This window comes from Globicephala melas, chromosome 10 (assembly GCF_963455315.2).
Source record: "Globicephala melas chromosome 10, mGloMel1.2, whole genome shotgun sequence".
Classification (NCBI taxonomy): Eukaryota; Metazoa; Chordata; class Mammalia; order Artiodactyla; family Delphinidae; genus Globicephala; species Globicephala melas.
In genome coordinates this window covers 62,337,061-62,349,552 of record NC_083323.1, presented here as the reverse complement: position 1 = coordinate 62,349,552, position 12,492 = coordinate 62,337,061, and the positions used below count along the sequence as shown (strand labels likewise).

Below are 12,492 nucleotides of genomic sequence, written 5' to 3'. Positions count from 1 at the left end.
TGAGTCTTAGAGAAGTTCAGAACTGGAAATTCGAGCCAAGTTCTTCCTGACATCAGAGAAAAAGCATGATCAGAATTTGGATATAAAACTATTACTACCCTCCTCCACTGTTGGTGGGAATGTAAATTGGTGCAGCCTCTATGGAGAACAGGATGGAGGTTCCCTAAAAAACTAAAAATAGAGTTACTATATGATCCTGCAGTCCCACTCCTGGGCATATATCTGGAGAAAACTCTAATTTGAAAAGATACACGTTCTTTTGAAAAGATACATGCACCCCAATGTTCACAGCAGCACTATTTACCATAGCCAAGACATGGAAGCAACCTAAAAGTCCATCAACAGATGAATGGTTAAAGATGTGGTATATATAGACAATGGAATATTACTCAGCCATAAAAAGAATGAAATAATGCCATTTGCAGCATATGGATGGACCCAAATTTTATCGTATTAAGTGAAGTAAGTCGGAGAAAGACAAATATCATATGATATCACTGATATGTGGCATCTGAAAAAATGGTACAGGGAATTCCCTGGTGGTCCAGTGGTTAGGACTTCATGCTTCCCTGCTTCCACTGCAGGGGACATGGGTTCGATCCCTGGTTGAACTAAGATCCTGCAAACCACATGGCAAGGCCCCAAAAAAAAAGATAAAAATGAACTTATTTACAAAGCAGAAATAGACTTATAGACATAGAAAACAAACTTATGGTTACCAAAGTGGTTACCAGGGGGTGGGGGAGATGAATTAGGAGTTTGGGATTAACATATACACACTACTATATATAAAATAGGTAAACAACAAGGACCTGCTGTATAGCACAGGAAACTATACTCAGTATCTTGTAATAACCTATAATGGAAAAGAATCTGAAAAAGAATGTATATATATATATATATTTATACGTATATGTGTATAACTGAATCACTTTGCAACGAACACAACATTGTAAATTAACTATCAATTTTTAAAAATTAAAAAATAAATAAATAAAAATACTTTATTGCTAAAAAATTCTAACAGTCATCTGAGCTGGTAGAGAATCTTGCCTCAGTGCTGATGGCTGCTGACTGATCAGGTGATGGTTGCTGAAGGTTTCGGTGGCTTTGGCAATTTCTTAAAAAAAGACAAAAATGAAGTTTGCTGCATCCATTGACTTGTCCTTTTACGAATGATATCTCTGTAGCCTGCAAAGCTGTTTGATAGCATTTTTTGTTTGTTTGTTTGATAGCATTTTATCCATGGTAGAACTTTTTTTTTTTTTTTTTTTGCATTACGCGGGCCTCTCACTGTTGTGGCCTCTCCCATTGCGGAGCACAGGCTCTGGATGCGCAGGCTCAGCGGCCATGGCTCACGGGCCCAGCCGCTCCGCGGCATGTGGGATCTTCCTGGACTGGGGCACGAACCCGTGTCCCCTGCGTCAGCAGGCGGACTCTCAACCACTGCGCCACCAGGGAAGCCCATGGTAGAACTTCTTTTAAAATTGGAGTCAGTCCTCTCAAACCCTGCCACTGCTTTTTAACAGCTAAGTTTATGTAGTATTCTAAATCCTTTGTTGTCATTTCAACAGTCTTCCCAGCATCTTCATCAGAAGAATTTATCTCAAGAAACCACTTTCTTTGCTCTTCCATAAGAAGCAACTCCTCATCTATTCAGGTTTCATCATGAGATGGTAGCAATTCAGTCCCATCTTCAGGCTCTACTTCTAATTCTAGTTCTCTTGCTGTTTCCACCACGTCTGCAGTTACTTCTTACACTGAAGTCTTGAGCTGCTCAGTTACCCATGAAGGTTGGAATCAATTTCTTCTAAACTCCTGTTCACGTTGGTATTTTGCCTTCTTTCCATGAATCATGAATGATCTTAATGGCATCTGGAATGGTGAATCCTTTCCAGAAGGTTTTTAATTGACTTTGCCCAGATCCATTATCTATGGCAGCTACTGTATAGCCTTACGAAATCTATTTCTTAAATAATAAGACTTGAAAGTCGAAATTACTCCTTGATCCATGGGCTGCAGAGTGGAAGCTGTGTTAGCAGGCATGAAAACAACATGAATCTTAATGGAGATTAAGATTAATGGAGCATCTCCATTAGAGCTCTTGGGTGACCAGGTGCATTGTCAATGAGCTGTAATGTTTTGAAAGGAATCTTTTTTTTCTGAGCAGTAGGTCTCAATAGTAGGCCTAAAATATTTAGTAAACCATGTTGTCAATAGTTGTGCTGTCATCTAAGCTTTGTTGTTTCATTGATAGAACATAGCCGAGTAGATTTAGCATTTTAATTTAGCATGGTTAATGAGCACTGGCTTCAACTTACAGTCACCAGCTGCGTTAGCCCCTAACAAGAGAGTCAGCCTGTCCTTCAAAAGCTCTGAAGCCTTGAAGCCAGGCATTGACTAATCCTCTCTAGCTATGAAAGTCCTAGGTGGCATCTTCTTCCAATATAAGGCAGTTTTGTATACACTGAAAATCTGTTTTTTAATATAGCCACCTTCATTACTTATTTTAGCTAGATCTGGATAACTTGCTCCAGCTTCTACATTAGCACTTGCTTCACCTTGCACTTTGATGTTATGAAGAGGCTTCTTTCCTTAAACCTCATAAATCAACCTCTGCTAGCTTCAGACTTTTCTTCTGCAGCTTTCTCACCTCTCTCAGCCTTCATAGAATTGAAGAGACTTAGGGCCTTGCTCTGGATTAGGCTTTCAATTAAGGGAATGTCATGGCTGGTTTGATCTTCTATCCAGACCAGTAAAACTTTCTCCACATCACAGTAAGGCTGTTTGTCTTTCTTATCATTCATGTGTTCACTAGAGTAGCACTTTCAATTTCCTTCAAGAACTTTTCCTTTGCATTCACAACTTAGCTAACTGTGCAAAAGGCCTAGCTTTCAGCCTTTCTCAGCTTTCAACATGCCTTCCCTACTAAGCTCATTCATATCTAGCTTTTGACTTAAAGTGATAAAGTGAGAGACATGAGACTCTTCCTTCCACTTTAACACTTAGAGGCCATAGTAGGGTTATTAACTGGCCTAACTTCAATATTGTTGTGTGTCTCAGGGGATAGGGAAGCCCAAGGAGAGGGAGAGAGATGGGGGAACGGCCGATTGGTGAAGCAGTCAGAACACACAAAACATTTATCATTTAAATTTGCCATCTTATATGGATATATATGGTTCATTGTGCCCCAAAACAGTTACTGGTTTCCACCGACAGACACACACACACACACACACACACACACACACACACAAAACTTTGCTTCTTTCTTCCTTTCTTTATCCTGCTAGACTCTCTGCCTTTGCTGCCTTACTGACTTTTACTAGTTCTTTGAGACATAGTTCAAAGGTCTGGACTCCTAGAAGCTTTACCTAACTCTCCCCTCTCCTCAGTTCTCTTGTATAGAGTAGGTGATATATTCTTTCCACATCATACTATATAATCATCTGTTTGTATGACTGTCTCTTAGTAGACTTTGAGTGCCCTCAAGGCAGGGTTATGGCTTATCCATTTTTGTATCCTTCCACCCTCTACCCCCTGGGCCTAACCCAGCCCCTGGCATGAAGTGGATATTTTAAATGTTGATGAATTAAATGATAAGTTAAATCCTATCTAGTCACCACAACATTTAGTATCTTTAAGAACTTTCTTCAATATATATGGAAATGAAATGTTTCATTATCAGCATCTGGTATAATTTTACATTCTTTCCATCATTGCTTTTCAGGTTTATTACACTGATCATGTGGTAATATAACTCTAAAACTGTATTTTAGCATTTAAACATGGACTCTTTACTTACAGAGGTTCTACAAAACTTTCTTTATTCAAAAATAGTTTATATTATTATACTTTATGTTTTCTCTCCCATATAATGTTAGAATCTTCTTGACTCAGCCATTTTTATTATGGAATCTTTCATCTGTCAATATTTAATTCCTTGTTATACCTGTTGGTGATTTGATTATTATAACATTAAATATTAAAGAAGAGCTTTCTGCAGAATGAACAAATTGATCCTTGATGGATCAATTATAAAAGTTATAAGTGTATAAATTAAATATTGTTGTGAAATGTTGATCTATATATTTCCATTTTTAAATGATTTTACTAAAACAGGTCACATCGTGTCACTTAGATCTTCAAAATCTTCACTAAAACTAAACAAACTTAACTGCCATATAAAAATTAAGAAAGTTGTCATAGAATTCCCCCCAAAAGTACCAAGCCCATATAATATCATAGGTGAAATCTACCAAACTTTCAAAGAATAGCTAATTTTATCATTAAACTGTTCCAGAGCATAGAAAAAAAATAAGCTTTCACATTTTTTAAATGATATAAACTTAAAATTATACCAAAATTTGACAAAGATAGCACCAAAAGAAGTAAACCACCAAACTTACTAATGAATATCAATGCAATTAAAATCCTAAATAAAATATTAGCAAATGTAACACATTCAAAGAAAGGTACAACAAGGACAAATTCCAGGGATGTGATGATGGTTTAAAATAATTAATCATATTAATAGATCTGAGGAGAAAATATGTTCTCTAATAACCATGAAAATGAAGTGCTGAAATCACATTTAACAAAATGTGATTTAATAAATTTAACAAAATTCAACATCCACTCTTGATTAAAAAAAAATAACAAAACAGGAGCTGACGGATACTTTTTTAATATGATAAAATGTATTTCAACCCAAAAGCCAGCATTTTTTAATGACATATACTAGAAAAATGTCCACTATCACCACTATAATAATTAGCAATGAAAGGACTTACATTTTGGCATTCTGAGTTACAAAGGAATGGAGAAAATAACCCCCCTCAAAATGAAATTGACTAAGGTTAAAGTTGTTTTGTAACTTTTTCAGAAAGGAGAATATAAATATAAACAATCCTTTTAAATGTTCTTGAAGGTGAGTTTTTCCTAGAAAAAAATAACATGGGACCATGGAAGGGCACTACTAGCTGTTACTCAGGGCAAGTCAAATGAACAAAGATGGCCTTGTGGCCACATCACCAATATTTTTTAATATAGTTCTGAAGGTACTAATCAATTCAGGTAGACAGGGACAGAAATGAGATGTTTAAAAGTTGGAAATTCTAGATGTAAAAAATTATTATTTGCAGGTGATATGATTATGTAATTGGAAAACTCAAGAATATCAACTGAAAAACTATCACATGCTTTTGAATACAGTAAGATGGCTGCATACAAAATTGATATAGAGAAATCTAGCCTTCATTTATACAAATGACAACCAGTTAGAAGGTATCATAGAAGAAGAGAGTCCATTTACAATAGTAACAACAAAAATAAAAACTAGCAAGATATACACTTATGGCAGAATATGCAAGAGCTAGATGAAAACTTTAGAATGCTCCAACAGGACACACACACACACACACACACACGTGCACACGCACACACACACGACCTGAACAAAAACAAAGGTATATCATTTTCTTGAACAGGAAGACTATATTAGTAAAGATAAACTGGGTTTTGCTGTTTGTAAACAAAAGTTTACCTGTTGCTCATACTACAAATCCATCATGGCTTTGCAGGGAATGAGCTTCATTCTATACTCTCAGGAACACAGGCTAACAGAGCAGTCATCACCTTGAATACTATAGGTTATCATACCAGAGGAAAAGGAGACTCTAGAGGGTCTCAAACTGACAATGACAAGCTTAGTACAGAAATGATACACATTAATTCTGTTCACATCTCATTGACAAGTACTGGCAAATAGTACTAACTACCACAAAGACTCAGCATCATAAAAATAAAACTGCAATAAATAACAGAGAATAGAAGTAACTCATCTATATGCAATCAATAAAAAATAATAGAAAATCCAGTTATGGACTTAAATGATACAACAATTTATGACGAAGCTACATTCAAATCAATGGGGAAAAAGGTAGATTATTTTGTAAATAGTGATGGGGGGAGTGAAAAACATCACACCTATATCTCACAACAGAAAGCTTAGAATCGAAGACTTAAATGTAAAACAAACAAACAAAAAACTAATAACCAACCATAAAAGTACTAAAAGCAACCTAGAAAGAATTTCTTTATATTTCTCATAGTGGAGAGGGCCTTTCTAAATATGGTACAAAGCATTATTGCAAATATTGATATAGGGACTTCCATGGTGCTCCAGTGGGTAAGACTCCAAGTTCCCAGTGCAAGAGGCTCGGCTTCGATTCCTGGTCAGGGAACTAGATCCCGCATACATGCCGCAACTAAGAGTCCGCGTACCACAACTAAGACGTCCACATGCCACAACTAAGACCCAGTGCATCCAAAATAAATAAATAAATATTTAAATAAGAAAATATAAGCACATAAAAATCAAAATTTTTTTAGAAAGCAGAACCCACCAAAAGCAGAGTCAAAACACAAGTGGGGGAAATTTGGCAATTTATGTCACAGACAAGGGACTAATTTTCCAAATATTTGAACAGGCCCCACGAATCAATTAAAAAAGCAACTTGACAACCCAATTGAAAAATGGGCAAAGTATTGAATAGAATCTTCGCAGAAAATAAAATACAGATGGCTCTTAAGTCTATGAAAAGATGCTTAACCTCAACCTATAATAAAAGTAATGCAAATTAAAGCATTGAAATGCCATATTTTATCTATTACATTGGCAATGAACCAAAAAACTGATAATATTTCATGTTAGTCTTGATGTGGGGAAGTACTCTTTTATAATGCTGACCAATGTATAAATTGTTACCAGTTGGAAGTTACCATTCTTCCAGTTGGAAGCATTTCTAAACTTCTGAAGTTGATATTTTGGAGATCAACCATGATCCACAAAATATACTTAAGCATGTCTGCTAGAGATATAAATGAATGAAATATGTTATAAGATATTTTTTATTTCCTAAAAAATATACTTCCTTTTACTATCTTAAATATGCTTCCATTCCATAGACCTTCTATAAGAGAATCTAATCTGACAAATATGTATATACTTATAGGGCAGTGAGGGAGGATATTTGAAATCAGGACTAAACCTGATTTCAGAAAACTGGACACACAATATTTATATCTACCTTGCACACTGGATCAGCCTATAGGCAATGTACTTGTGGAATAGGTATCCCAGCCGAACTTTGTCCGTATGAAGTGTCTCAATTATGAGATTCCTAGCTGTTGTGTGTAGTTGTGAAGGGAGTATAGAAGCTTTTGTCACCTGATTTAAGAGAATCAGGTTCTTCCGCTGAGCCTCCACATCAACAAAATAGTTCTGTTCTTTGAGCTCTTGGGGATAGGAAGTGGGCACCATCATCTTGGTTTTCTGGGTACCTGAAAGTGAGGTCAGTATCCAGGGCTTATCTATAGGGGGAAATCGGGATTTCTGGTTCCATTCAGAAGGTGAGCTCTGTGATGTTTTGGGTAGTAAGAGAAGGTAGTGATATTACAGGCTTAATGAGAGTAGGAAGGGCCCCCTCATCAATGTAAGGGGTTTGGGATACTGGTGTCCTGTAATCAGTGAGATAGGACTTAAATGTTCTAAATTGTTCCGTAGCAAAAGGATCTCGGGGGGGTCTCTGGATTTCTTCATAAGTGTCAGAGACCTCTGATATTTGGAACTTCTTAGTGGTGAAAGGGGCTTGAGGTACCTTGAAACTTGGAGCACTGGGATGGACCAATGCTGTTTCAGGTTTCAGAGAAGAAATAATTGACAATCTTTCCTTACTTTTCTTAGAGACAGGAGAGGACAAATTTTTCTGGGGCTTTCCAGGGGTTGAGGGAGCCCATAGTGTAGGGCGTTGCCCAGGGTGGGAGGGATCCATAGTGGGCAAGCTTGCCCAAGAAGGGTCCATGGTGACAGATGCTGCCTAAGGGTAGAAGGGGCTTGTAGATAGGGAGATTGCTCATGGGTGGCAGAGGTCTGGCATGCCTGAGGCTGCTCAGAGAGGGTTAAGGGTCCAGATTCCAAGAGTTCCTCAGGGGTGGAAGAAGCCCCAGGAGCCAAGCACTTCCCATGAGAGAAAGGAGCCCAGATACTGGGAATCTGTGCAGACGTGGCTGGGACTCCAGATATAAGGAGCTGTCTGAGGTCAAGAAGGGGCTTCAATATCAGAGGCAACTCGGGAGTCACAATGTCCCTAGATATGAAGAATTGCCTAGAACTAAGAAGGGCCTGGTGCAAGGGGCTGCCCTGGAGTGGGAGAGGGCCCAGATATTGGACTGGGGACTGGAGCTGGGAACCGAACAGAGGTGGATTGACCCTTAGAAACTGGGGTCTGTCTAGAGGAAGGAAAAGTCTGTGGTGCCAGGAGCTTCCTGGGTTCTGAAGGAATCCTCATTCCCAAGGATTTCCCAGGGACAAAGGGCGCTTGTGTAAGAGGAGACCTTGATATCTGCAAAGGAGTAGAAGAGACCTCAAATATAGGGGACTTCTCAGCAACAGGAGCAGATGATACTGGGGACTGCTTAGGAATGTGAGGAGCACGTGTTGTGATAGATTTATCAGTAATGGAAAAGATCCCAACTTCCAGAGTATGTCTTGAAGGAGGACCAGCCCTGTGTGGTAAGGACTGCTCATTGATAAGAAGAGCTCCTAATTTTAGGTCCTGCTCAGACCTGAGAGTAATACCCATGGACTGGGCCTGTCCTGGGGTGAAAGGGGCTCCCAAATGTTGGATTTGTTCTGGGATGTGGGGAGATTCTAAGGTATAGTTGTTATCTGAGGTGGGAGGAACTCCTAATTCCTCAAACTGTTCTGGAGAGAGAGAAACCCCCAATGCTTGAGCCTGTCCTAAAGTGAAAGGGGCCCCCAAGTCCTGGGCCTGCTGAGGGGTGACATGGATCCCCAGTCCCTGGGCCTGTTGAGGGGTGAGAGTGATCCCCAGTTCCTGGGTCTGCTGAGCAGTGACATGGGGGACCACCTGTGCCTGGGCCTGTTCAGGGGTGACATGAATCCCCAGTGTCTGGGCCTGCTCATGGGTGAGAGTTATCCCCAATGCCTGGACTTGCTGAGGGGTAAGAGTGACCCTCAGTGCATGGGCCTGCTCAGGTGTGTGGGCTGCTCCCAAACCTTGAGACATCTTAGGAGTAGGGGTTTCCCCCAATTCCTGAACCTGATGGGAGGTGGGAGTGATTCCCAGTGCCTTGGCCTCTTCAGGGGTGAGGTCAATTTCCATTGCCTGGGTCTGCTGAGGGGTAAGAGTAATGGACTTCGTGGGAGACTGTCCAGAAATAGAAAAGGCTCCTGGTGAGGAAGATTGTGTAGAGATGGGAGGAATGATCGGTATGGGGTGCTTTCCATCAGCCAGATTCTCTAATTTCTTAAGATTCCCATTGAACTCTCTTCTTTGGTGTAACTGCAATGCGTCTTTTGGTGTGCTCTGCCACCTGGAAGACAATGTCACTGAAGTGTGACTGAGCACCTGTTCTGGTTGTTAAAAAGTTTTCATCTCCTTTGCTGTTTTCTGCTTCTGCCTTTCATGGTCCTCTACCTTTCTCCTTGGCTTCTGCTTCTCCTCCTCTCTCTCCCAACTGCTTTCTTGCTCCAGATATCTCACTTCCTTCTGAACCTGCATCATCTGCTGTCCTTTCTCCTTCTCCAAGGGCACTCCTTGTTCTTTCATTTTTTGCTTCCATGCTTCCAGCTGCTGCTGCTTTGACTTCTGATGCCCTTCTTTCTCCTCTTCCCTTTTCTTTTGCTTCTCATCTGGCTCAATCTGCTTTTGCATCCTCTGTTTTTGCTGTCCCTTCCACACCTCTTCTTCCTGCCACTGTTTCTGCTTCTGTTGCCCTCGCTTTCCCTCCTTCATTGGGAGCCATGCCTCTTCCTTTTCCAAATTCTTATTTATCATCTCATAGCTCCTTTCTTCTAGCCTTTGTTTTTCCTTCTCCTTATGGTCTTTCCCTACTGTTGAGGCTACAGGAACATCCCTTTCACTTTCTATTTCAGCCAAGATCATTTGTATTAAATTGTCAGTTAGTGGGCCAAGGCTCTCCTGTGAAAGTAAGGTGCTAATTTCTGACTTTGCACTAATCTGCTTCTGAAAATGCAATTCTGGCATAAATGAGACCACCTTTTTTTAGTTCATAGGTTTCTCTCCAATTTATCCTGCATTTTTTATATCTTTGTATTTTCTCAAGATTTTTGTCACAGTTTCAGCCACTTTTTGGAAATATTCCTCGATTTTTGCCTTTATGATTCCTAATTTTTCAACTTCTGCTCTTTTTAATAATAACTCTTCTTTTGACCAGTCTTTTTTTTTTTTTTTTTTTTTTTTTGACCTAGTCTTTTTATCCAAAGGCTTTCCTATGTTATCAATTTTCTCTTTTAGGAATGACACTATGGCTTTCTGAAATTCTTCTAGGTTACTCTGTTCTCTTTTGCCATCTGGAATTCCTGAAGTCTCTTTAGTTATCCTAGACTGTGATTTAACAAGTTCAAGAGACTTGACTTTCATGGCGAAGACTGACATATCCTTCTCTTCAGTTTTTTCTTCTTTGCTTATAATGGTTCCTGGAGAGATTTGGTGTTTCTTTCCTTTTATTTTCATTTTCTCAGAGGAATAATCAAGTTGGCTCAACCTGGATGGCTCCGCTTGGCTACTCATCTCACTTCTGCCTTCTTCGTCCATTGACTCAATGATGAGTTCCTCTTTATTCTCTGAAGAAATTTGACTTTTGCTATGTGAATATTGAAGTTTGGCTTTCCTGAGTCTTTCCCATATACTACTGGTTCCACTTTTGCCACCTTGGCTCTTTGTGTCAGAAGGGAAATCAGAAGGAAAATGTTGACTTTTTGATTCAGTGAGTGACTTTGATTTGCTTTCAGAAAAGGATTTTATTTCTTTTCTTTTCTAGTGCTTGTATTTCAAAGTGGTGATCAAGTTTGGTCCCTGTGACTTTCTGTTTACCTTTATCATCATTCACATTTGATTCAGAGGTCTCCTGCACATATGGGCCTTTTGTGCGCTTTCCTTCCTGGGATTGGTACCGATCAGTCCCATCTTTCTGAAAGGCACCGCCTTTCTTCGCTGATATCTTATCTATAATGATATCTTCAGTGATCTCTTCAGAAGACTTTTTCTGTTTTTTTTCAGGTAAAGGGTATTGCTGGTCAGTTATATCTGAAATGGTCTCACCTTGGGCTGTGTATGAAGGAGATGAGTCCCACTTGATCCCCAAGGCTTTGGTCCCTTTTTGGGGGGCCTCATCTACAACAATTTCAAATTCTTTGGCCAAAATACTGTCTACACTGTCTAATGTGTCAGCTTGGCTGATGGCTAACTGTGGGGAGGGCTCGGGTGACACTCTCATTGTTGGTGTGGGCAGTGCTTGGTGTTCTACGCCTTTGGATGAACAAGGTGTGTATATGTTTCTTCTGCTTCTTGAAGTTTCTGCTGAAGCATTTCATTTTTTTTTTTACTGAGATCTTGTATTATCTTCAGGGAAATCTCTTTTTCTCTTTCACTTGTCTCATTTGTATACATATTGGCACTTTGGAGGTTAATACCTTTCACTTCATCATTTAGTGTACTCAGAGCTTTCGAAAGGTTTTCTATTGTTGATGACATATATTTAATAGCATTGTTTTCCAATTTATTGAACACTGCAGTATCTTTGAGTTCCTGTAGCATATCTTGGATTTCTGAAACCTTTGTATTTGTTGCAAATTGATCACTAATCATCTGATCTGGTCTTAAAGCATGAGCTGTTGCAGGTCGCTGTATAACACTTTCTATCCAAGATTTCCATAGAGAACCTCTAGATGCTAGAAGAAATAAATAAATAAATAAATAAATAAAATAATGAGATCGCATTTCTTCTTTTGTGCTGTGCTCTATGTTTAAGCCTAAGGAATTAGCCTAAATTAACAGATAGATATAGGATAAAGTTTCATCAGGAAAGTTTGGCCCCAAAATAAACAGCACTATTTTCAAAAGAATGACTCTTTTCCCACAATCATCTAGAAGTTCTTCTTCCAGAGTTTAGGAGAAGAACTCAGCTGTGACCTCAACTTACTTCCGATTACAATTTTGAGATTAGACATAAGGTAAACCAGAACTTTCCTTTGGTTTTGATTATGCTTGGTGCTTTCCATTTTCTTTCTTGGGTTCCTATCTTTCTATTCTCCCTTTTCTGAGTCGAAGCTAACCTTGATTCTTTCAAAAGGATCACAAAAGAATAGAAGGCAAACATTTGAAGGGATTTCCAAAATGGCTGAATGAGAAACTCAGCAAATTTTTCCCAAAAAGGCAATGAAAAAACTGAGCAAAACTGCCAAAAACAATCATTTTAGGACTTTGGAAACTGAGCAAAGGCATACAACAAATTGAGAAGAATTTATTCAAGAAAAATTTGCTATGATGTTTTAGCCTGGAGCTGCTTCCATCTCCAACTCCCTAGCCCTATGGCCTGAGTTCTACCAGAGTGAGGCAGCCTGTGAGGACTGACAGCTCTACTGCCTGAGGGGGTTGATTTGAT

General features: G+C 39.1%; 1 protein-coding gene across 1 annotated transcript in view; it reads right to left on the bottom strand.

The window, feature by feature from the left end:
• Window positions 1-12,492, bottom strand: part of FAM186A (family with sequence similarity 186 member A) — a 62,737-nt gene that overhangs the window by 5,641 nt on the left and 44,604 nt on the right. Inside the window, 7 exon segments of the mRNA XM_070046542.1 lie at window positions 7,092-7,433; window positions 7,435-7,810; window positions 7,813-8,096; window positions 8,203-9,399; window positions 9,487-10,866; window positions 10,868-11,357; window positions 11,360-11,779. Coding sequence (XP_069902643.1) covers window positions 7,092-7,433; window positions 7,435-7,810; window positions 7,813-8,096; window positions 8,203-9,399; window positions 9,487-10,866; window positions 10,868-11,357; window positions 11,360-11,779 — 4,489 coding nt within the window.